Here is a 26,054-nt window from a genome sequence, read left to right as displayed (position 1 = left end):
ACAAACAGATTTACACACTTATGCACTGCTAGGGGTGTCAATTAGTTTACAGTGAAGCATGACTAAGCGAAAACTTTACCTTGGACACACACACCAGGTGGTGTGACGTACGTGTTGTGACGTCACCGACATTGATTGGTGAGGCCCGTGCTTCATCCGGTGTGTGTCACCGCGTGGTGTGTGTCACCAAATATTGTTTGCGTGGCAGTGCGACCTTCGATTTCACCGCATTATAACGGCCATACAGTTATCGCTCGGTGCACGACACGCTTATGCATCGAAATTCCTAGAATGCTGTCTCCGATTTCATTCTGGAAAAAGCCTTGTCTCATCAGATTGCGCGTACAAGTTTTGTCGTAAATTGCGACGTGGCCTGAATGCAGCAGGCCCGCAGAAGGAAGCTATCGCCGACTCTGATGATGGTTTCTGCCACGACATTCTTCCTTTATACCTCCTCCCCCCCCCCCCCCCCCCCGATTTGGTCCTTCACGGGAGGGTAGCCCAAGCACCAAGCGACTGATATTGGCAAGAATGCCAAATTTTCGTGTATACAGAGAAATCCTGATGTGACATGTCGTCAATGGCGATTGATATCTGAGGAATATTCTTTCAAAGGCGCTGTGTGGTTTTCGCTATCTGCGTTCATGATCAACCTTTACTTTCTTTTTTCGTTGCCAGAGAAACATTCACGGTGTTTGAAAAAGATTGTTTTGCCTGATCGTGCTTGTTTTACGTGTGTGTTATTGGTAAATTTAGGCAAAAAGTGGCATTCACCGCGAAACCCCGTGACTTGAACTTTCCCGGTGGCAAGCATGATGTCGTGGAAGTTGAGAGGAGCGTAGTACACGTCACAGACTATACGGCTTGAGTCAGGTTCGCCGGTAGGAGGCACGTAGCACAGCGGTGACTCGTACCACTGCAGGCTCGACAGGTCACCGGGAGTCCGCATGCTGAGGAAGGCGAACGGCGTCTCCTTCTTCACCGCTCCGCCTGTAGAGTGTGTTTGAAACACACAAAAAAGTTAAATTCCGGGGTTTACCGTTCCATAATCACGACCCCATTGTATGAGGAGTGCCATAGTGTGGGACTCCGAAATAACTTTGACTGCCTGGCGTTTCTATACCACGCATCCAAAAGCACGGTGCGAGAGGAATGCTGCCGCCGCAGCCGGAATCGAACCCGCTACCTCGAAATCAGCAGTGCTACAGGCACAGCAGCTACCACGGCGGGTTACAGTGTATTCGGGTGTAGGAAAGAAACAGTAGCGGGTATAAGCACCAGCCGCAGCTAACATGCGAAGAAGGAATGACTTTGCGGTTTGTCCACAATATCATTCCTTTCTGTTCTCCGCAATCTTCCTTTACGTTGTGCCGTTCCGTTGCGCTGTATTTCAAGATGGTTCTCAGGTCAAGTTACCAACAATCCGAACATTCAAGTCTTTTATTGCTACAAAACATTCTTAAGTAAAAGTGATTATGCGAGGTAGTGGTCGTGTCAGATTCCAGTTGCGGGTGTAGTTAACAGGATTTTCACTTCTGCTTTGTTTATTATTATTATTATTAATATTATTCTGTGCAGAAATTATGGAGTTTTACGTGCCAAACCACTTTCTGATTATGAGGCACGCCGTAGTGGGGGACTCTGGAAATTTGAACCACCTGGGGTTCTTTAACCTGCACCTAAATCTAAGTACACGGGTGTTCTCGCATTTCACCCCCATCGAAATGCGGCTGCAGTGGCCGGGATTCGATCCCGCAACCGCGTGCTTAGCAGCCCTGCACCATAGCCACTAAACAACCACGGCGGGTATTATTCTGTGCAGATCAGAGAGGCTGAGGATTGCAAACAGGTAGTTTCAATTTTGCCGAACTAGGGCCCCATAATTATATTACATGAAGGCCAGCAGTATGAGACGCAAATCAGTGTGATTGTCTTCTGTGCACCGCTTGCAATACAGAAACATTCAGGGTTTGGCCCCTTTGTTATTTCGCTCTCCAGGGTCTTTCAAACACCACCATGGCAACCATGGCAATTGCTCAGTGGCTGTGGTATTGGGCTGCTGAACACGAGGTCGCGGGATCGAACCCCGGCCACGGCGGCCGCATGGTGATGGGGGCGAAATGCGAAAACACCCGTGTGCTTTGATTTAGGTGCACGTTAAAGAACCCCAGGTGGTCAAAATTCTCAGAGTCCTCCACTACGGCGTGCCTCATAATCAGAAAGTTGTGTTGGCACGTAAAACCCCATAATTTTTTTTACCACTATGGCAACTTGTGCCACATGCAATTATATGTATAACGATTCATTTGTATCATGGTAAAGACTCTGTAAACGTGCCGCTTCAAATTTTTGAACAAAGGATATGGTATTGGATAATGCAGGACATCGCTATGACTAGGGATCCCTAGGATACGATCATCGTCATGCAGCTGACTCAAATGGGCCAATGAAGAAGCTTGATGCAGCCTACTTTGGTGTGTTGACATGTATGCAGCGTCTAAAAACAACAACAAATTACAATGTTCAATATCAGGCGAGTTGGATAGCATACTTGCCGACAGACAGTGCAATGGACACAGAACACAAAAAAGAGGCGCATTCACACACAGAGAGCTAGTGTGTTGTGTGCGTGTGCTCTGTAGGTTTGTGCCTTTTCTTCTGCGTGGCATCTGTCAGTCAGCAAGCATGCTATAATTCCACCAGCCCATGCACAGAAGGACAATGGCAGAACTCACGCCACTGAACGGACCGATGTCTGTACGATCCCCACTGTCCGTCGCGGTACACATTCATGACCAGATCCCTCTCCAGAAGTTGCTTGTACGCTTCGTTGCTGGGGCAGAAGTCGGATACCCGGCTCGGCCCCTTCTGGCTCGCGTCGAATACACATCTGTAAGAGAAAGACACGAGGTTGCTAAAGTAACTAATTCGTTTATTGAGTTAAATGTCCCAATATATCATGTGCTACGAAGAGGCATCTCAGTGGCTTGGGCTATGGGAACAGCGCAATGAAGGGCTCTAGATCGAATTCCCATTACGCGTATTTCTTCGTCGGTGCCTAAATGTCATCATACAATTGATTTTTTTTCTACAAGTTTGACAAGTGCACAACTTAAGACAGCAGGCAAGAAGGCGGACAGAGGACAAGCACTATACTCAGGAAAGAGTCGGCCTGCTTTCTTCTTGCGTGAAGGTGTGTGCTTGTTAAGCCTGCAAGTATGAAATAACTATCCCTGCAAAAAGATGCTCTTTTGAGCGGTCTTCCATTGCAAGCTTATTTAGGGAAAAGAATGACAGTGCCGGTATTTGAGGACACAGACGTAGTTTTTCTTACCCATAACTGGGTTGACCATACAAGCGCTTATTCCAGCCTTAATAAGACATCTTACTAGGATCCAGTTAACGCTGAAAACATTTACTTGCTCATTAAATGCATACCTGATGTGGCGACCTCCGGTCTCCTGTCGCAGACAGTTGGTCAGACCCACAATGCCGCTTACACCTACGTCTTCGGCGAGCAGCCAGACGTTTTCTCCGGGCGGCTTACTGTCGTACTCGATGGCCGTTTCCTTGAGTGTCTCTACCCAGCCGAAACCCACGTTGCTAACCCTGACCACCTCTTGCTTAGCTACATCAACGGCGGAGGTACTTTTCCTGAACAAGAGCAACGTCTGCAATTTGTTCGACTTGAGCCCCACCAACCGCAAGCCACGAGCTTCCAGCGCCGAAGTCACCGCGCTTTCAGAGTGAACCGCAAACGGAACACCGCCCATTGTTGAGAGGAACACTTCAGCCGCGTTCAGTGCCGAACGGTGCGAGACAAGAACAAATCCGTGTTCCTTGCACCGAGAGAACAGTGTATGGGCCAAGGTGTCCAGGTCATCAGAAGTGGCTGTAAGACCACAGGCTGCGGTCACCAAATCGGCCTCGGGCAATGCTCCTTCAGTGGCAGAGGAAGGGTCCCATGGGAGCTTTTTAACTCCTTCCGGAACTTGATCCTGGGCGAGACAGTCTGGATTAGGGTGCGCCACAATGTAGTCGGTCTTGAGGAGTACGTTGCAGCGGGACAGTAGGGAACACACCCAGGGCGCCAGGAGGAGAACGTTTCCTTCAGTCGCCAACTCAAGAACCTTAATTTTCTTGAAGCTCGTATTCTCAAGCACGACGTCAAGCAGGTATCGTAAGGGATCCTCTGCCAGGAGGCTCGTGCTGAGCATGTCCTTCTCCAGAAGACCCTTGGAAGCGAGCAACGCTGATCGGACCGTGGAAGTCAGCGAACCGCAGTTGCTGCACTGCTTCAGTATAGTGACGAGAACCTGCAGCAAGCCCTGGTTCTCGGCAACGTTCTCGGTGCACTTCGCAAGCGCCTTCTCCGAGATGGCGCGGTAGCCGTTCATGATGTCGTGAATACTAGCCTTGTTCTCGCCGCAGGACTCCAACACGCGTCGAGCGACGCCGCAGCACACTTCGACGTACTCTCGCAGGGCCCGCTCCCGTTCGAGCCTCGCGGCTTCGTCGTCCTCGTACGGCACGAACAGGTACTCCTCGAGGACAGGCGCCTGCTGCACGGGCCGCCGCTTAGCCAATGTGGCGTCCAGGCCTCGTATTTCGACGCCGCCGGCGCGGAAAGTGTTGCGGTACGGGCAGTAGACTGCGTCCACCCCTGCACAAACCAGCGGCAGGAAAATGCGGTTCAGGTGTAAAGTACTGCGGTACCGGGGGTGTGCTTACGAATAAGTAATGAGCAGCTGGCTTGACGCACACCGAATAGAGGGCATGCTCTAATTTGCATAAAGAATGTTGTCTCTCAGTGTCACCCGGGAGAGCAGCAGGTTTGCCCACAATGAACCTTGCATTTCCTTAACAGTCCTAAATGGCAACAAAAAGACATGTTACAACCCTCGGTTTTCTAAGGTACTGCTTGTAGAAAATCGTGTTACGTATCTGTAAAAGAACAATTAAGATTGATTGATCGATTGAGTGAGTGAGTGAGTGAGTGAGTGAGTGAGTGAGTGAGTGAGTGAGTGAGTGAGTGAGTGAGTGAGTGAGTGAGTGAGTGAGTGAGTGAGTGAGTGAGTGAGTGAGTGAGTGAGTGAGTGAGTGAGTGGGCGCGCTAGCGAGCTTTTTGCGAAGCTCGTTTGAACAGGATGATCTACAATACGTTTGAATATCTAACGGAAGCCTTGTTAGTAAATAACGCTTTCATACAGGAAGCTGTCTTTTCTTTTTTTGTTGTATGTAGCCGTCGCCCACTTTTACTTTTAATTATGACTGGCACATAGCTCCTACGTCGGTCTTTTGAGCCTCCATTACCTTACGTTCAGCACTGATGAATGCGCAGCATGGCTATTAAGCGTCTGGTAAGCGAATGGAAAGCTCTTGGAAAATACCTAGTCAGCATGGCTGCTAAGAAGGTATATGTAGGTAAGCTTAACTGGAAGAATGAGATGAGAATTTGGCGGTAACATGCTTCTGGCTACTATAGATTCCGCTTCTAAGCAGAACAGGGGTTATGCACATACCGGTGGTAAATAATAGCTACTAAGTTAATAATTTCTTACCAATGAGTAAATAAGAAAACGAATGAAGGAAGAAAGAAGCAAACGCACATGTTTCTTTGTGAGTCACAAACTGGTGACACACAATTATTTGCCGACATTCTCGGTGAAACCAGATAAATATCTATCGCCATTAACATAAAATCCGGATAATACTTTTGGTGGTGCGCGCGCACACACGCACACAAGCCCGCGAAAGAAAATTAGCAAATTATGACTTGTCAGCATACTTACCGGATTCTCCGACACGGTCGACGACCCTAGCGTGAACCCCGGGTTCAATAGTGCACGACTGTATCCTGACCGGCAGCATGAAGCTCCTCTGCGGCTCACCGAGTATGCACAGCTGGAGCATAGAGTCGAGGAAGGTCACCCAGTTGTCCTCCCACCTGAGTTTCCCGTACGGCTCTGCGAGAGGACAAGAGTGAGAGCGGACCCGCCGTGGTTGCTTAGTAGGTAGGGTGTCGCGCTGCCAAGCTCGAGGTCGTAGGATCGAATCCCGGCGGCCGCGTGTCCATGGGGGCGAAATGCAAAAACACCCCGTGTCCCGCGCATTGGGGGCATGGTCACGACCCCAGGTCGTCAAAATTAATCCGCAGTCCCCCAACTACGGCGTGCCTCGTAATCATATCGTGGTTTTGGTGCGCAACACCCCAGAGAGAGAGAGAGGGAGGGAGAGAGAGAAATAACTTTTATTTATATAGCCGGCAGATTGGTGGGGGGGCCAACCCCGCCTAGATGGCGGCCAGAAGCCCTTGAGCTCTAGCGGCATCCTCGGCCTGCTGGACAGCCAGAAGTTGGTCTTCGGGGGCCGAGCTGAGCAACACGGTCTCCCACTGCTTCCGAGCCTGAATTTTTTGGCCCTGTCGGGGTGCCCGAGGGCAGGCCCAGATAATGTGATCCAGGTCCGCCCTTTCTTGACAAAATATATATTTGGCCGAATATTAGTCTGGGTAATAATGATTATAAGTCAGCGGATTTGGATAGGTACATGTTTGAAGGAGGCGCCACGCCACCGCCTGCTGCTTATTAAGTGATGGATGTGCGGGAAGAAAACGCACCCTCCCCAATCTCTAGTGATTAGTTACCTCCCTGAAGCTAACCATCCTGTCCCCTGTCAGCCCCAGCCACGGCGCCCCGGTGGCTCGGCTTGTGAGTCCTCGAGCCACGGTGTCGGCCGCCTCGTTTCAGGGGAGGGAGGAGTGCGCAGGCACCCAGATGATATGGACAACCCGCTGTCTGCGTATGTTTGCCAGGATTCATTGTGATTCCGGCGAAATGCGCCCCTTTGCGTATTTTAAGATTGCGGTTTTAGAATCACTGACTATTATCGTGGCCAGTGCGGAAGCCATTGCGAGACCAATGGCCGATTCCTCAGCCACCTCGGCTCTGTTGGTTTTAATAGATCCGTTGACCTTAAGGTTACCTTCCGAGTTCACAGCAATGATAGACATATTCTGATTAGTCGTGTACTCTGCCGCGTCGACGTACACCACGTAGAGAGCGTTGGAATCGTCTCTGTATAGCCCTTTCCCTTTCCTCCCGCCTTTCCCTGTGGTGTTCAGGATGCATGTTTTTTTGGTAGCGGTGGGATAATAAGCTGCTTCCTTATGTCTTGGGGAATGTCTACTTTAGTGCCATACTGTGATGCGTATGTTACTCTAAGCTTGTTAAGTATGTGTCAGCCAGTAGGTGTTTGTGTGAGTCTTTCATATTGTGCTATCGTATGGGCTTCTATGAGTTCTTCGAGTGTGTTGTGGACACCTAAGACTAGGAGCCTGTCATTCGATGTGTTTCTCGGCAAACCTATGGCTTGTTTGAATGACCGTCTATTGATGGCTTCGATTTTTGTCTTTTCTGCTACTTGGAGATTTAGGTACGGGGTTACATATACTATGCGGCTAATGACAAAAGCCTGGACTAGTCGTACCAGATTGCCGTCTTTCATCCCATAATGGCGATTAGCTATTCTCTTAATTAGTCTCATTGTTTGTTGTGCGCTGTTTTCTAGTATTCTGATTGTTTCCCCGTTGTGGCCGTTCGCTGATACGTGGAGTCCGATGACTCTAATGCTGTCGACAATGGGTATTTGGTTGCCATTTACAAAGAGCGTGACGTTTGGTTTATCCGCAGAACTCTTACGGCCCCTGCGTGTCGGTCGGTATAGAAGTAATTCTGATTTTTGGGGCGAGCATCTCAATCCTTTATCTACGACATATTTCTCGACCGTATATGTATGGCTGTTTGGAGAATTTCCTCTATCTGCCCATCACTTCCGCCTGTTACCCAAAGGTGATATCATCGGCGTAGAGGCTATGCTGTAATCCTTCTATATTTTCTAGTTCTGATGGCAGGTCAATCATAGCTACATTGAAAAGAAAGGGAGACAAGACTGATCCTTACAGTGCGCCCCGACTTCCGAGTTTATCTCTTTGAATTTTACTTCACCGATCGTGATTTGCGCGATACGATCAGAGAGAAAGTCTTTAACACAGGCATGGATTCGTTGCCCCACTCCTAGGCCTTGTAAGTTTTCTAAAATAGCACTGTGGGTGATATTGTCATAGGCCTTCGTAAGATCAAGACCAAGGATAGCTTTGGTATCCAATGTTTGAGGTCCCGCGTCCATTACTTGGTGTTTGATTAGCAACATAATGTCTTGTGTAGACAGCTTTGGTCTAAACCCGATCATGGAGTGCGGGAAAAGGCCATTATCGTCCATGTCATTAGTTAGACGTGTGAGGATGACCTGCTCCATGAGCTTGCCAGCACACGACGTTAACGATATATGCCTGAGATTCTCAAGTTGAAGTTTCTTTCCCGGCTTTGGAATCATTATATTTTTTTTTCAATTGTGAGAACGCTGGTGAGCGAGTTTATCCTTACATAACTCGAAGTCGTGTGATACAAGTTATTCTTTTTATTTTTACCATTCCGGAAGCGATTGAGCTTTGGCAACAAGCCAGCTACCAAACTTTGTTGTGAATGCATTTGGCACGATTGTAATTTCGAATGCTTAATTAAAACGGTGATTAAACCTTGGGACCTCGTTCTGTATACGCACAGCTATGTATTATTCCTAATGTACGCAATAAACTTCATTTGAATTGCATTGAAAGCAGCATTTCCAGGAGTGTGCCGCGTTGCCTTAGCGAACTCGTTCATCGTGAGTACCTGTGTTATTATTTTTAATAGTAATAGCAGACATACGGCACCCCAGGTGCGTTCGTGCCGTTGTCGCCGCCGCCGCCGCCGTGCTGTCGAGCTATCGACGGCGCATGCGCGCGCCTCACAGTTGGTGAGTTAGAAAGTACCCAAAGTTGCGGGAGACGCGCAGTGAGTTTGGTTGCGAAACCGACGAAGCTAAGTGGAGCTCAGGCTCGGATTACGGCTTTGAGGCGTGATATTTGTTGATGTGCAAAGAGGTTCACGGCCTAACACTTCCTGTCGATGAAGGCCCACAGGGTTCTTCGCAGACACTCGGCCCGTTCTAAGATAGACTATTGACAAAGAGTTCTTTCATACAAAATTTGTAAACCTTATGTGGAAAAAACGATGAGTATATACGCAAGGCAGTATAAGTAAAGTACATATACATCCGAATAAATTTTTGTAAGTTTATACTTCAGGCCGACCTCACTGTTGCTCTTGTTTTTTTTTTTTTTTGGCCAACAAGGCAAGCTTTGAAGAAATACATTGGTATCATCACTGTGGTGATTAGCCTAACCAATGTACAATGGGAGATGAATGTCTCTGATTACAGGCATACATGACCTCTAATTATTACGTCATGTCGCTGCATGCTATGGCTGCAGTGTTCCTCATCGCACCGCACCGCCTAACCCATGGACCCACCTAGCGTGCATTGCTCTTCCCTCTGTCCTAAGTGTACTACTACTACTACTACTACTACTACTACTACTACTACAACTATTGCTAATAATACTAATAATAATAATAATAATAATTTTAGCAGTAGTAGTAATTATAAGATTAACAAATACTGTAATAGACACCGATTTTTTATCTGCTCTACGCAGAATATGGCCTGCCGAGCTACCGCTCTTCTTTTTAGATTTCAACTAAAATACCAGCTATACGCATGTTTAATCGTTAATCCATTCTACTGCCTTCTCGTTTCCTTAGCGTTACTCCTTTCCTTTCTCATTGCATCGCTTGATGCGGCGGCCCCGGAAAAGCCTGAGTAGCCGTGAAGTGAAATAGACCACTCCGAGTGACACTCACTCTGCATGTCGGCTTTCAGGATGCCCTGGAAGCCACCGTAGTACTCGTAGCCTCGGAGCCTGAGTTCTTTGTACACGTCCGCAGTGTCCAGGTCGTACGCGACGCTCTCGGAGGGCACCCCTGGCGGATCACTGTGGAGCAGTCTCTCCCCTTCTTCGGCCTTACGGATGCGGCCTTTCGCAACCACCGTTCCAGCCTCGCATACTTCGAATTCGCCGGACACGGGCATCATGGTCACTTGGAAACGCACGAACCCTGCATCAGAAGAAGTAGACCTTTTTCACTGAAAAAAAAAGCCAACGAGCACCCACATGCTTCGTTCGAGTAGCGCGATAATACTATGACATCATATCATTCGTTGAGTATATGGTGCGACCTGAACGACTATTACCTCATGGTAATCGATGAGTTATGACATTGACATGTGATGCTCTTGTCTAGCAGCGTCTGTCCACGGCTATTTGTCCCCTATGGCCAGCCGAAGCACAGAAGCGGAAAGGCTGCTTTTTGTTTGTTTATCTTAGATGTGATACGTGCACGCCAAAGTTATCTCTCTGCAACACACCGTGCAGCGCACACATATCGCCGTACAGCCGCGCATACGTCATGCCAATTGCACCTATCACTTTATAATGGCAACCTCCACACGCCCACCACTGCTGAGCGCCACCTCCACAAGTTGGGATGACTCGGCGGTCTAGAGTTGTCAGACCATGGCCTCCGAGATATGGCGGCGTGCGCTGTCCCATCTTGGAGGCTATGGTCAGACAGTAAACGTTTCTTCTTCTTCCATACAGCACGGTGCGGAAGAGAGCATTGTGCAAACCAGTGCTTGCCGGCATACCCGCGAGGCTACCACCGATGGTCCTGCCACGTGCCTCCTTACGTCACGCCACTCCGCTGCTCCTATTTTTTTTTCAGCTCCTTCACTCTTACCCCGTCAGTTGCTCCACCAAGGACATAACGCCCTGCATCGCCACAGGCCAAGTTTTTGGCGCGTACATCAGTTACGCATTAAATCCTTCGCGAGGACAAATATCGCGTATGAGGATCGGCTCACCCGCGCCCTCGGTTACAGTACTCCCGGCATGAACTTGTCATGCCAACTCGGGTGTAACACTGAAGGTGGCATAATTATGTCGCACTGAAGGGGGAAGAATGAGTAAGCGGCAAACTTATCGAAAAAAGATATCGGGCCATATCCATGGGGACCAGACGATGGTTAGAGCAACAAGCGCATAGTGCTGTCAAAACAGGCTGTTCAAAAACGCCGTATGCTGTGATGTTCACGAATTGTGTACACACGCCATGCAAGGGTGTGCAGCCCAGTCTGTGGAACACCATGGTTACACGGTTTATACGCATCAAGCAGGGATAATTTATTTGATGGCCTAAATGAATCAGTCTAGTAATCCACGATTTACCCGTCTTTGGCAGGATGGTGGCTCGACAGAGGGCGATGTCTTCGAATACAACAGGAACCTGGTTCAAGGGCTTGCCGCAGCGCCTGGCCAGTGACCTCCATGCGAGCACCAAGTAACCTGTCCCCGGGTACAACACCCGTCCGTCCGGCCGGTGGCCGGTCAGATACTGGTCAGCACCGTTGGCCTCCAAGTCGACTTCGACAATCTCTTCGAGCGCCTGCGCATAATTGACAGTGCTAAACCTTGGTCAAAAAGTGCACTTGATCTCAACGTTCGTTCGCTACAAAAGAACAGACTGGTGGGCGAGTTCCTGATGCATAACGTGAGTTCGTCTCACCTGCCGTACTGCGTGTCCATTAGCGTTATGACTAACATTGTTCATGCCAAGGTCTCAAAAGGAAAGTTTGCAAGTGCATAGAGTGACGGAGAGAATGATGGAAAGCACAACAGTTCATTTCAGACGTTCGAGGTTTATTTCCTACTTACTTTTTGAACGACTGTGGTTGTCCAGAAGAAAACTCCAAAATGTGTTTTTTTTTGTGCTAGAACAGGTCAATCAAAATGCTTCTACGAGCTGAAGAAGCCGCCCTGGCCCAGGTTCTCGTGGCCACCGAACCACAGGTTACCCGTCAATACCTTGTTTTTCTACCAACTCTTTACTCGCCCACTCTACTAAAACAGATATTAATTGCTAAAGCTGTTTTGTGCTTTCGTTTGCATTTCGCAAATTATATGAAATAAGGTTATGCATATTCCACCTTACAAATTCTTTCTATGCAAAGCGAACCAATTTCTCCTGGATATTTCTTGTATAAAATTACAATGTGTCATTTTTGTTTCCTTCTTTTGCATGTTCATTCATACTTAATAACTGTGCACCACGGCACCTTTCATTAGTGTGCCGTTTAATTTCGAAGCCTCGTTGTGTGCGCTTGCGTCTTTTTTTCTTACGCTTTTCTTGTGATTTCAGAATGGTTTTTGTTTTACTTTCAATGAAACCGATTCGCTCAGTTCCCTGGTTTACACTGCTTGGATCCTCGTCCACTGCCCAAGTATAGGTTCAACAGCAAGATAACAGTAGAGAAAGTCCTGGAGTGCTTTTCTGGGCACCATGACATTGCGCCATATTGTCAGATTCCTCCAAAAGAGGGCATAGCTGCCCTGTGGGCCACAGAATGGACCAGTCAGAGTTCGACAGGATGGAATGTTTAAGGACTTAGCGGAATTCGCCAATGTCCAGCACGGAACCCCTTGTGATCCCTGTCTTTTGGCGCCATTTATTCTACGCTCGTGGAAGGCGGCGGTGATGTTGGTGCGAAGAATGCGGCCATAAGGATGTCCAACGGCCAGGCAAAAACACATATCGCGCCACTCGCCTGCGCCGCCGTGGGAAAGTCCTTCCATCCGGCCACCGTCCAACTCTGCGTGTGGTCCCAGCTGACCAGGTGAGCGATGTTGGGCGTTCCACGGGGCACGGGCCACGGAACAGGCGGGTATAGAGGAGACAGGTCCATCTGGACTCCCAAGGTGTGCAGTCTCCCCAACGATCCCAGGAAGAAGGCGAGGTTGTCAGTGTGGCGCTTCATCAGGCCCACGCAGCTGGCACGAGGACCCACTGCGCGCCGCAGGATCGCCTGTGGCCGCAGCGGACCAAACGCACAAGGCGTATAATGCACTGGTGAAATTCACTGGTCAATCTGGAGCAACTTTTACAGAGGTATCTCTGGAGAAACTTCTGCAGAGCCATATCCGGAATAATGTTTATAGAAACACACTCTGGAGCAACTTTTACACATACATCTCTGGAGCAAATTTACGGAGGAACCCGTGGAGCAACTTTTACAAATACACCTCTGGAGCAACTTTTACAGATACACCTCTGGAGAAACTTTTACAGATACACCTCTGGAGAAACTTTTACCAATACACCTCTGGAGCAACTTTTACAGATACACCTCTGGAGAAACATTTACAGATACACCTCTGGAGCAACTTTTACAAATACACCTCTGGAGCAACTTTTGCAGAGACATCTCTGGAGCAACTTTTACAAATACACCTCTGGAGCAACTTTTGCAGAGACATCTCTGGAGCAACTTTTACAAATACACCTCTGGAGCAACTTTTACAGATACACCTCTGGAGAAACTTTTACAGATACACCTCTGGAGCAACTTTTACAAATACACCTCTGGAGAAACTTTTACAGATACACCTCTGGAGCAACTTTTACAAATACACCTCTGGAGCAACTTTTACAGATACACCTCTGGAGAAACTTTTACAGATACACCTCTGGAGAAACTTTTACAAATACACCTCTGGAGCAACTTTTACAGATACACCTCTGGAGAAACTTTTACAGATACACCTCTGGAGCAACTTTTACAAATACACCTCTGGAGCAACTTTTGCAGAGACATCTCTGGAGCAACTTTTACAAATACACCTCTGGAGCAACTTTTACAGATACACCTCTGGAGAAACTTTTACAGATACACCTCTGGAGCAACTTTTACAAATACACCTCTGGAGAAACTTTTACAGATACACCTCTGGAGCAACTTTTACAAATACACCTCTGGAGCAACTTTTACAAATACACCTCTGGAGCAACTTTTGCAGAGACATCTCTGGAGCAACTTTTGCAGAGACATCTCTGGAGCAACTTTTACAAATACACCTCTGGAGCAACTTTTACAGATACACCTCTGGAGAAACTTTTACAAATACACCTCTGGAGCAACTTTTACAGATACACCTCTGGAGAAACTTTTACAGATACACCTCTGGAGCAACTTTTACAAATACACCTCTGGAGCAACTTTTGCAGAGACATCTCTGGAGCAACTTTTACAAATACACCTCTGGAGCAACTTTTACAGATACACCTCTGGAGAAACTTTTACAGATACACCTCTGGAGCAACTTTTACAAATACACCTCTGGAGCAACTTTTGCAGAGACATCTCTGGAGCAACTTTTACAAATACACCTCTGGAGCAACTTTTACAGATACACCTCTGGAGAAACTTTTACAGATACACCTCTGGAGCAACTTTTACAAATACACCTCTGGAGAAACTTTTACAGATACACCTCTGGAGCAACTTTTACAAATACACCTCTGGAGCAACTTTTACAGATACACCTCTGGAGAAACTTTTACAGATACACCTCTGGAGCAACTTTTACAAATACACCTCTGGAGCAACTTTTGCAGAGACATCTCTGGAGCAACTTTTACAAATACACCTCTGGAGCAACTTTTACAGATACACCTCTTGAGAAACTTTTACAGATACACCTCTTGAGAAACTTTTACAGATACACCTCTGGAGAAACTTTTACAAATACACCTCTGGAGCAACTTTTACAGATACACCTCTGGAGAAACTTTTACAGATACACCTCTGGAGCAACTTTTACAAATACACCTCTGGAGCAACTTTTACAGATACACCTCTGGAGAAACTTTTACAGATACACCTCTGGAGCAACTTTTACAAATACACCTCTGGAGCAACTTTTGCAGAGACATCTCCATAAACGGTCATACCCACAGTACCCACAGTACCCACCTCGGTGTATCAGTGGCTGCAGCAGCCGGGCGCTGAGGACAAAATAGTGGGTTCGATTTTCAGCCGTGGCGGTCGCATTTTGATTGGGCGAAACGCAAAAACGCTCATGTATTCGGGTTTGGGCCCACGTTGCAATTAGGCAATTTGAACGAATTATTTCACGCCAGTTATTTCATTTTACATGGCCGTTTTGAAATGTAGAAAAACGGAGCTATTCTTTTATGACGATCCCTTTAGACTCTCCAGCATAAGCATGTGCCGTGAAGTTTGTAACTAAGAAGGTAATAATTGGCATTAGCTTAATTAGTGAATGAAACCTTCAGGTTTTTTCATGCAGATGATGCCCGCCTGGCAGATAATTAATCGATAGTCATCATCATCATCATCAGCCTAGTTACGCCCACTGCAGGGCAAAGGCCTCTCCCATACTTCTCCAACTACCCCGGTCATGTACTAATTGTGGCCATGTTGTCCCTGCAAACGTCTTAATGTCATCTGCCCACCTAACTTTCTGCCGCCCCCTGCTACGCTTCCCTTCTCTTGGAATCCAGTCCGTAGCTCTTAGTGACCATCGGTTATCTTCCCTCCTCATTACATGTCCGGCCCATGCCCATTTCTTTTTCTTGATTTCAACTAAGATGTCGTTTACCCGCGTTTGTTGCCTCACCCAATCTGCTCTTTTCTTATCCCTTAACGTTACACCCATCATTCTTCTTTCCATAGCTCGTTGCGTCGTTCTCAATTTCAGCAGAACCCTTTTCGTAAGCCTCCAGGTTTCTGCCCCATATGTGAGTACTGATAACACACAGCTGTTGTACACTTTCCTTTTGAGGGATAGTGGCAACCTACTGTTCATGATTTGAGAATGCCTGCCAAACGCACCCCAACCCATTCTTATTCTTCTGGTTATTTCAGTCTCATGATCCGGATCCGTGGTCACTACCTGCCCTAAGTAGATGTATTCCCTTACCACTTCCAGTGTTTCGCTACCTATCGTAAACTGCTGTTCTCTTCCGAGACTGTTAAACAGTACTTTAGTTTTCTGCAGATTAATTTTCAGACCCACCCTTCTGCTTTGCCTCTCCAGGTCAGTGAGCATGCATTGCAATTGGTCTCCTGAGTTACTAAGCAAGGCAATATCATCAGCGAATCGCAAGTTGCTAAGGTATTCTCCATCAACTTTTATCCCCAATTCTTCCCACTCCAGGCCTCTGAATACCTCCTGTAAACATGCTGTGAATAGCATTGGAGATATCGTATCTCCCTGTCTGACGCCTTTCTTTATAGGGATTTTGTTGCTTTCTTTGTGGAGGACTACGGTGGCTGTGGAGCCGCTATAGATATCTTCCAGTATTTTTACATATGGCTCATCTACACCCTGATTCCGTAATGCCTCCATGACTGCTGAGGTTTCGACTGAATCAAACGCTTTCTCGTAATCAATGAAAGCTATATATAAGGGTTGGTTATATTCTGCACATTTCTCTATCACTTGATTGATAGTGTGAATATGGTCTATTGTTGAGTAGCCTTTACGGAATCCTGCCTGGTCCTTTGGTTGACAGAAGTCTAAGGTGTTCCTGATTCTATTTGCGATCACCTTAGTAAATACTTTGTAGGCAACGGACAGTAAGCTGATCGGTCTATAATTTTTCAAGTCTTTGGCGTCCCCTTTCTTATGGATTAGGATTATGTTAGCGTTCTTCCAAGATGCCGGTACGCTCGAGGTTATGAGGCATTGCGTATACAGGGTGGCCAGTTTCTTTAGAACAATCTGACCACCATCCTTCAACAAATCTGCTGTTACCTGATCCTCCCCAGCTGCCTTCCCCCTTTGCATAGCTCCTAAGGCTTTCTTTACTTCTTCTGGCGTTACCTGTGGGATTTCGAATTCCTCTAGGCTATTCTCTCTTCCACTATCGTCGTGGGTGCCACTGGTACTGTATAAATCTCTATAGAACTCCTCAGCCACTTGAACTATCTCGTCCATATTAGTAACGATATTGCCGGCTTTGTCTCTTAACGCACACATCTGATTCTTGCCTATTCCTAGTTTCTTCTTCACTGTTTTTAGGCTTCCTCCGTTCCTGAGAGCCTGTTCAATTCTATCCATATTATAGTTCCTGATGTCCGCTGTCTTACGCTTGTTGATTAACTTAGAAAGTTCTGCCAGTTCTATTCTAGCTGTAGGATTAGAGGCTTTCATACATTGGCGTTTCTTGATCAGATCTTTCGTCTCCTGCGATAGCTTACTGGTTTCCTGTCTAACGGCGTTACCACCGACTTCTATTGCGCACTCCTTAATGATGCCCATGAGATTGTCGTTCATTGCTTCAACACTAAGGTCCTCTTCCTGAGTTAAAGCCGAATACCTGTTCTGTAGTTTGATCCGGAATTCCTCTAGTTTCCCTCTTACCGCTAACTCATTGATTGGCTTCTTGTGTACCAGTTTCTTTCGTTCCCTCCTCAAGTCTAGGCTAATTCGAGTTCTTACCATCCTGTGGTCACTGCAGCGTACCTTGCCGAGCACGTCTACATCTTGAATGATGCCAGGGTTCGCGCAGAGTATGAAGTCGATTTCATTTCTAGTCTCACCATTCGGGCTCCTCCACGTCCACTTTCGGCTAACCCGCTTGCGGAAAAAGGTATTCATTATACGCATATTATTCTGTTCTGCAAACTCTACTAATAATTCTCCTCTGCTATTCCTAGAGCCTATGCCATATTCCCCCACTGACTTGTCTCCAGCCTGCTTCTTGCCTACCCTGGCATTGAAGTCGCCCATCAGTATAGTGTATTTTGTTTTGACTTTACCCATCGCCGATTCTACGTCTTCATAAAAGCTTTCGACTTCCTGGTCATCATGACTAGATGTAGGAGCGTAGACCTGTACAACCTTCATTTTGTACCTCTTATTAAGTTTCACAACAAGACATGCCACCCTCTCGTTAATGCTATAGAATTCCTGTATGTTACCAGCTATTTCCTTATTAATCAGGAATCCGACTCCTAGTTCTCGTCTCTCCGCTAAGCCCCGGTAACACTGTACATGCCCGCTTTTTAGCACTGTATATGCTTCTTTTGTCCTCCTAACCTCACTGAGCCCTATTATATCCCATTTACTACCCTCTAATTCCTCCAATAACACTGCTAGACTCGCCTCACTAGATAGCGTTCTAACGTTAAACGTTGCCAGGTTCAGATTCCAATGGCGGCCTGTCCGGAGCCAGGTATTCTTAGCACCCTCTGCAGCGTCACAGATCTGACCGCCGCCGTGGTCAGTTGCTTCGCGGCTGCTGGGGACTGAGGGCCGGGGTTCGATTGTTGTATTCATATAGGAGGTTGTGGCCAAGTACTGCACCAGGGTGGCCAATCCTGCTCTGGTGAGAGAGTGCGTTACCGGTTCTGGTCACCGGGATCAGGCCGCACTCCAGGCCTGTTTGTGCAATTTTCTCAACACACGGTTTTTTTTTTTTGTATTCTCCGGTGGAGAATAGCGCGGCACCGGGATTTGAATCACGGTCCTCTTGCACTGGAGACGGATACTCTACCGTCCCCGTAGGAGTTAAATTAAAAATTAATTTATGGGGTTTTACGTGACAAAACCACTTTCTGATTATGCACGCCGTAGTGGAGGACTCCGAAAATTTCGACCACCTGAGGTTCTTTAACGTGCACCTAATTCTAAGTACACGGGTGTTTTCGCATTTCGCCCCCATCGAAATGCGGCCGCCGTGGTCGGGGTCCGATCCCGCGACCTCGTGCTCAGCAGTCTAACACCATAACCACTGAGCAACCACGGCGGGTCCCGCAGGAGTTGTACGCCTCATTTAACCTACAGTGGTGCCCTACTTGGTCAGTCAAGGTGGACCAATCTGAGCTCGGTTATACCGCATGGATGGCACTCGGCTAGAGAACCTGGTATTTATGACCTGCACATGTGAGTGTGAGGCCATACATATTTGAAGATATTTTTTTTTTTTTATCGAGCAACATTGACTGTATAGCGGCGCTGGTGCCAGTTGGAGAATCCATTATATTGGCAAGGTATTGCAACATAAATTGTCATTGTTATCGCTTAAATTTAGAGGGCCGTAACCATAAAGAGCGTAACTATAAGTTTTTTAAAATCTGTGCGTGCAATAATTAAAGGAATAGTTTCCTACTAGAATTACAAGACGGAACTCTGGCAGTAGCGCCTGTGGAAGTTGCAAGCATGGTGGTTCAGAGAGCACCAGGATTGGTGGTATACTACGTGAACTTGCGCAATCTTCGTCATTGTGATTTCAAAAAAACTTTAGAAATTCATCTTTTTCAACAAAAATATATACAACTCGCAATATGTATGCACGTGCACAGTCTAATCGGCTTCTGCTTTTCCAGCAATTGAATATTGAGGCCCGCGAATACAGACATAGCATAGCGTACAGTACCACAGGAATGTCTGACGCCACAAACACAAATATAAGACAAATTCACGCATTAGCCATCCTTCCCCCGGAAGCTGAACAAGCACAACGCCAGTTTCGCATAGCGATTCTAGTAGAAAATTTGTGCTAAAGGAGCCTAAACATGGAGTTGAGAACGTAATCACGTGGGCCGTCGTCATGACGACGATCTGAGCAGCCACACGGAGAAGGAGCTCTGTGCAGCTGCTCAGTAGCACGTGACGCGTTGCTTGAGGATGAGTTTGCTTACGGCTTGGCAGTTGTCGTGCGATAACGTCACTAACGTTACAAAAGAACTGAGCGCACAGCGTTTGTTTGTGAGACGGCACAAGAAATTTGTGAGCGTTATGGACGTCGCTGTCAAGAAGGGAAGGGACCAAGACAGGACACCGCGGCTTCACAAGTCCTTCAAGGGAAACAGCTCCAACGATGAGAATGCGTGTTCGTTTGGTTGATAAGGTACAGAATAACACGCTTCACCACTAAACTAGAAAATATGGAATTTGAACACACGAATAAAACGTTAGAACGCTACATCCTATCAATCAAACGAGCAGTCCTTCAGCCAAACCAAAGCCGATTCTATGGCACTTCACATTTTCCAATCATCTCCACGCTCTTTGAAACACCGCGAAAGAAATCGCCATAGCGGTCACAACCACATGAAGAAACGGCAATGAAGCCAGAGACAGGCACCATTGTCAGTTTTTTTTTCTCATCAGTGGTTGTGACCGAAAAAAATTGAGCCCCTCAAGTCACCATACGCTCTGCGCTCACTCATAACGGTGAGTTGCTCAAAACTGCGTGTACTTCACCTGCAGCAGGCAATGGGGTCCAATCTCGACCAAGATGGCGTCCTCCGGAACGTGCATCAGTGCCTCCCGAAACAACACGGGGCCGAGGAAATTTTTGGTGTGGTACTCGGCCGAACACTGCTGCGAGCTCGGTTCCTTCCAACGGCTCTCCGGCACCGACGAGCTGATCCAGCGCTCGCTGCGGGGCTTGGGCTCGGGAACAACCTGATTGATCGAGTGTATGAAGAGAGAAAGAGAAAGGATGGATTGAAAAGGCGGGGAAGTGAACCAAAGGTGCACCTCTAGTTCAATTCCACACAAGTTCCTCCAAAAAAAGTGGAACATATTTGCTAAAATGTTCCGTTTACCATGTGGAACGACCGTCGAGCTTGAGTGTCGGCTCTTACTTGAGGCCAAACTTCTTGTCACATTCATTGTATATCACCCTTAGTATGGTTCCACATCAGTTTTCATTAAGCAAATTGAACAGCTTACTCTCGATCGTTTCGCACAGGTTACACCCACTTTGTGGAACATGTCTGCAAAAATTTATGACTTAGTGTAACTCACGTGGAACGAGGTTAAGAATACGTCTCGTTTACTACGCTGTGCGGTAGTAAAGGGTAAATGGATATAAAAAAAATTACATAATCCATCTCACTACAAAGTCGACGTTAATGCGATTGGCATTGGACGGTTGAAGCAACGTAGTGACACAACCTTTTGCCAAATTCTTCACTGCTGCGCAATCGACCTCTTCAATTTTTCTGTTACCGACATCATCTTCATTTCTCTCTCAACGCTCCCTCCTGGAGTGCATGGCTTCCCTCGGACTCGGCGGATCAACAACGGGCCTTAGCGGGGCAAGCGCTCTTCTTTACTGGGCCTTAGCGCTGATCTTAAAGTTTTTTTTTTCACTTTCTTCGTTCAATGCACGCATCTGGCCCCATTCTATTCACTGCACCTATTTCTCCCAACTCCGGTGCTTTTGATGCCGACTTTCTCATTTCTCTGTAGCATGACATTTTCAATGTTAGTGTTGCCAACTTGTTCACTTCTTGCCTCCTGTTCTGCTTGTCAATCCAGGCGCCCATACCCAGTGGCACCAGCCAATTCTGGAGAACTGGCCAAGAATGTTCACATAGCTACTTGCATGTGATGCCCAATGACCCAACCTGTCTATCCTCAAATTGCCTATTCGGGCACATACCTTGTAGCAGGGTACCCTGTGACCCAAGTTGGTGTGAAAGAGGTGAATTGGAAACATCGTACTGAAAGGTTCCTGAAGTTCCCAAAGAATGATAATCTAAATAAGAAATGAAAAATAGACCCACAAATAGTATAAGAGAAAGGGGAGGCAGGGTGCGTAAGCAGAAAGAATTCCTATTTGCCACCCTGCGCGGCAAGGGAAAAAAAAGGGGGGGGGGGGGGAACCGAATAGAAATTACCGCGTAACCCAACGAGCGTGAAGTGTGGGAACAACGCAGGTGCAACGCACATCACTCTCAGAAGTTAGGTGGACCTGTATATAGAATCTCTGGAACTGGAGCACAGGCAGGTAGCGTCTTCCGCGCGAACTTTATTTTGTACCAGTGACCGAGAAGACCCAGCTCTGAGTCAGGGAGATAGGAGTAGGAGATTGGAGTGTATACATCAAGAGCAAACACAGGAGATGGTCTGCATTATCCTCCTTCTTTCTTCTTGTGGGCAGGGTACACTCACTCCCTGCATGCAATGTTTCACATCTCGGTAGGCTTTCTGTCGTACTACCTGCGCAGCTACAGATCATTCAAAAATCTCCCACCAGCTTTTGTTCTACGAGCGCGTACGAGATCTTATAGGTTTACGCTGCCATGTGCCCACGCCCAATGCAGCGAACCTCAAAATTTCGCTGGAAATGCACTGACAGTCAGCCGGCTCTGCACAACACATTGCGTCGTCTTACCTTCAGCAGAGCCATGTGGATCGCCGCGCCGATGCTGTCGACGTGCGGGCTGTGGAAGGCAACGTCCAGGCTGTTCACTTCGCGGGCAAACACGTTCTCGGCCTTGAGTTCGGCGACCATCTTAGCGACGGCTTCGGCGGGGCCCGACACGGTCACCGAGTCCTCGGCGTTGTGACACGCGGGGTACACGTCCGGCGGACAACGCCTCGCCGCCTCTTCCCACGTCAGCCCTGGGAAAGCGGAAGTTTCGAATCCACCAGCGCGCCATCGCTCGGAGCGGGCAGGAAGTAAAACGCCATTGTTCCGTGCCAGGCTTAACATCGACATTTAAGGAGCGCCGCGTGAATTAGGGACCAAACACGACTATAGGTGCCAACTGTTGCCATTTGGGGCTTTCTTTTTTTTTTGATGACTCATTAGGGCAGGAAAATACAGTCATGTGCGCACAAGCACAAGCAAAGGGACCATAGACGCACCTTCTTGCGTATATTGAATTAACAGCAAGTTTATCCCGTTATTTCTTTGTTTGTCTTCGTACATAACACGCCCCGCTTTGTGCTCTAATGAATGGGTGACAGTCTAATTGAGGGTCTCATTATTTAGCGTGTGAGCGACGACACGCAGACAGAAATACGACGAACACACAAGGTGGTGCGGTATACTTCTAACTGTTGCTTTATTGAAACATAAACTGCGGTTTTAGCATGCGCACATTGTCACCCTAACTTACCAACGCTAGCTAATGATTACATTGCAAAAAGTCAATCTCTTCATCTTGAGGAGATACGAAAACTACTCTTACAGACGTTTCACCTACTATGATTGATAAAGTAAGTTATTTGCCTCGCCAGTTTATCGCAGGACCTTATAAAAGTCTAACTGGTTTTAAGGGGTAGATTGTTTCCTTATACAAAGTGCATAGAACGTGTGAGCGGTAGTTGAGTGATGGGCCATGACAGATGCCAAGTGGAGGCAGACGCTGTCGACGGCAGCAGAGTGATCAGATTATGATATTTGCGGTCAATATATCGCATGCTCGGCCTACGCGAGACAGGGGCAGAGTGTTGTCACTGAGGGAATTCAACAGTTAGTTCTTCGGTGACTTCTTTATTCGACTGATGGTCACGGCATTCTGCAACGTGGAGGTACAAACACTCTGAAAAGGGTACGAAGGTAGCAACATAACTCTACATTTGAACTAAGTATTTTACTGAGCGCGCAGCTTTTCAACAAAGGTAAAGGTCAAGAATTATAGTCACTAGATAGTACAAAGGTAATCTTATCACTTCACGAAGCATCACTCATGACATGGAGATCAGCCCTTCTCCGACAGCGACTTCTTTTGCTAAGTCGGCATATCGTTAGACCCAGTTAACATCGCAAGGGCCAAGATTAAGGAACTTACGGAACTGAAGCTGTAGTCACTGGTCAGGAAGCATATAGAAGCTACAGCGCTGCTGCAGTCTCACAAGCACTCGCCCTCGAAATGTGCCACAATGTTAGTTTGCGCTCCACGCACAATCCTTCCATGTCGCTCGACAGTGGTCATCAAAAAAGTCATCAAGTGTAGACTACTCTATTGAGTTTGAATCGCTGAAGCGTGACGTGGACACTTACCCACGGCCGCCATAGAACCCTTAGGCAGGTTCCCCAATTCAGTGCAGCGCCCACGCCAGTAAGAGCAAAGGACTGCCTGCTTGGCTGTCAGGCCCCCGTCGGCGTAAGCACAACCAATCTCGCCGACCGAGTGGCCCAAGATGCCGTCTGGCTGCAGCCCCATGGCTCGAAGCGTGTCCACTAGCGCCACCTATGAATGAGGTGCAGTGGCAGAAATGGCGCTTTGCTGAATGATACACTCATCCGTAGAATTGCGGCAGTTGGGCATCCGCTATCTTCGTCAGGGTGGCAAAAGCCAGGAAATAAGTTCCGCCACTACTCATAGCAAACGATTAGGGTGTCACTAGTATTGTAAGCGAAGCGCTCAAGCAAGTCACGCGGGTGCACAGCATAACAGAAATGTTCACCTCATATACCGAGATGATTGTCGGCGCCATAAATCGCCACTATATGTCCCCTCCTTCGCGCGTCGTGTGAGCAATGGTGTCACGCCAGAATAGTGGATCAAAATCAAGAGCACCGACGAAATTAGTGATATTAAAAACGTGTCGCACACATATTTAGAACACTTCTGATTGTACATATGCTGCAGGTTTGAATAAGTCTGCAACGTATCTGAGCGAAACAAGTTGGAATGTAGACGGCTAGATGCTTGCTCTGGTTGTCATGCTGTCACGTACCGGGTTCACTTGCTTCGTTGTTTTTCACAGTGTCTGACATCAGGCATACTTGTTCAAGTGCCTGGATAGGTACTTCTTAATTGTGCGACACGGAATAGCCGATCTCACTTTCCTGTAGAAAGTTATCTAATTCAGTACGCATTCTGTAAACTTTACAAAACTCCACTTAACAATTGACAGTTGTGGAGATGCGGGAAATGTGGTGAAGCTAAATTTTCGATGTGCAGAATTAACTGGTGCCTGCTATGAGGCAAAAAGGCCTCATAGCAGGACACGAGAGAGCTACATGCACACAGTGCTGAGTTACAACAGTTTATTCATCTATTCAGTTTATTGCATGTCGCTCTCTCATGTCCTTGTCTTTTTTGCGCCGTGTCCTTATTACAATGAACCACCAACAAACCCAAGCTTCCACGCTAAGCTGCTATAGGGGCTGAACGAGACAGCGCATCCTTGCTCCACATGTCGCTGATTGGGTTCCGCATATTAATCTAGCTGTTCATCTCGCCCAGTAAAATGTATACTGTCTTCCAACTGTAGCATTGTATATGCCACTCTATAGTAGTGGCCAGCTTCGCCATTTTCAAATCACGTAGCTCGAGAGCGCAGGTTTTACGCCGTTCTGCGGGGCCATGACAGCGGGGTCGCCACTACCGTTTTAGACACAAACACCCAGACATTCAAGTTCTGGTAGGTGACACGGCACGACTACGTGGCTTTCCGTTATGTACAACAGCCCGTGCTAGTAAAAATCGACACTTTTCGTGAATCACCAACTTGCGATACTAGATTAATGGCTTCGTTGATCAATGCTACTCTCTTTCCCGTTACCGATCTAAGCTCCACTTCACAGGACCTTTTTTATTATTTCTTAGAGCGTGTTAGTGCAACGCCCTTCAGGGTCGTTTACTGCATCATAGAATGCAGCGCGAACAAGTTAGGGCTAATTGGAGCGCATTCTTTTGTTGCTGCCAGCCGTCACCACTATTGCGTGATGTCGGCATGATTTCTGCTTGTATAGTCGGCAGCTTGCACCAACTTTGGAGACCGTACACCTGCAAAGTACGAAATGACAATCTGGAATAACTGAAGTGCGTTCTGCTTTGTGTACTTTCCCGTTGGGTTCCATTTGTCCGAGACTGCGCGCAACAGGTGTAACGGGCATGCGAGCTTGACGTTATCAACAGTCAGCGAACAAGAGAAGTCACAGCCCGTGGCCGACTTTCCAGCAACGCCGATATGTCCTCCTAAAGGCAAGTGCTGAAAACTTTGGCTCCACGCCAATGCTTCTCCCGTTCGCTGACGGTTGATCTCTTTGGCTCCCCCTTCGTGCGAACCCGCTGTCTTGTTCGGCACGATACGCACCTGTATCGCCGCAATGGCGACGAAAGGCGAGACCATGGTAGGATCCCGGGGATCGTCGCTCGTCACCAGGTCGATCAGATCGACGCCGACTTCCTCGAGCAGCATCTCGTGCGACGTGCGGATAGAGCGGGCGAAGGGGTCGAAGTGCATCATCTGCCGCGCCATGCCGTTCCACTGGCAGCCCATGCCGGTGAAGACGAACCACAGGGGCCGCTTCTCGAGCGGCACCCGGTCGACCACCTTGACGACCTCCGGGACAGCGGACTCTCCGACGGGAACCACGGCGTAGCCTCGGTACGGGAACTGTCTCGCCCTGGGCTGTCCGACGCGGTTCAGGAGGGCGTACGCGGAGTCCGGGTACGGTCCTTCGGCCACCATCCTTTCCAGCGTGCGCTGC

The 26,054-nt window shown here is 47.7% G+C and overlaps 1 protein-coding gene across 1 annotated transcript in view; it reads right to left on the bottom strand.

Moving 5' to 3' along the window:
• Positions 1-26,054, bottom strand: part of LOC126525837 (fatty acid synthase-like) — a 67,552-nt gene that overhangs the window by 27,166 nt on the left and 14,332 nt on the right. The window contains exons 7-17 of the mRNA XM_050173794.3: positions 25,658-26,050; positions 23,613-23,802; positions 21,996-22,225; positions 20,072-20,275; positions 12,604-12,861; positions 11,228-11,444; positions 9,804-10,058; positions 5,793-5,966; positions 3,439-4,663; positions 2,736-2,890; positions 775-990 (exon numbers count right to left, since the gene is read on the bottom strand). Of these exons, the coding sequence (XP_050029751.2) occupies positions 775-990; positions 2,736-2,890; positions 3,439-4,663; positions 5,793-5,966; positions 9,804-10,058; positions 11,228-11,444; positions 12,604-12,861; positions 20,072-20,275; positions 21,996-22,225; positions 23,613-23,802; positions 25,658-26,050 (3,517 nt within the window). The remainder of the gene's footprint in view (positions 1-774; positions 991-2,735; positions 2,891-3,438; positions 4,664-5,792; positions 5,967-9,803; positions 10,059-11,227; positions 11,445-12,603; positions 12,862-20,071; positions 20,276-21,995; positions 22,226-23,612; positions 23,803-25,657; positions 26,051-26,054) is intronic.

Source organism: Dermacentor andersoni, chromosome 8 (genome assembly GCF_023375885.2).
Source record: "Dermacentor andersoni chromosome 8, qqDerAnde1_hic_scaffold, whole genome shotgun sequence".
Taxonomy (NCBI): Eukaryota; Metazoa; Arthropoda; class Arachnida; order Ixodida; family Ixodidae; genus Dermacentor; species Dermacentor andersoni.
This window is presented reverse-complemented; position numbering and strand designations above follow the sequence as displayed.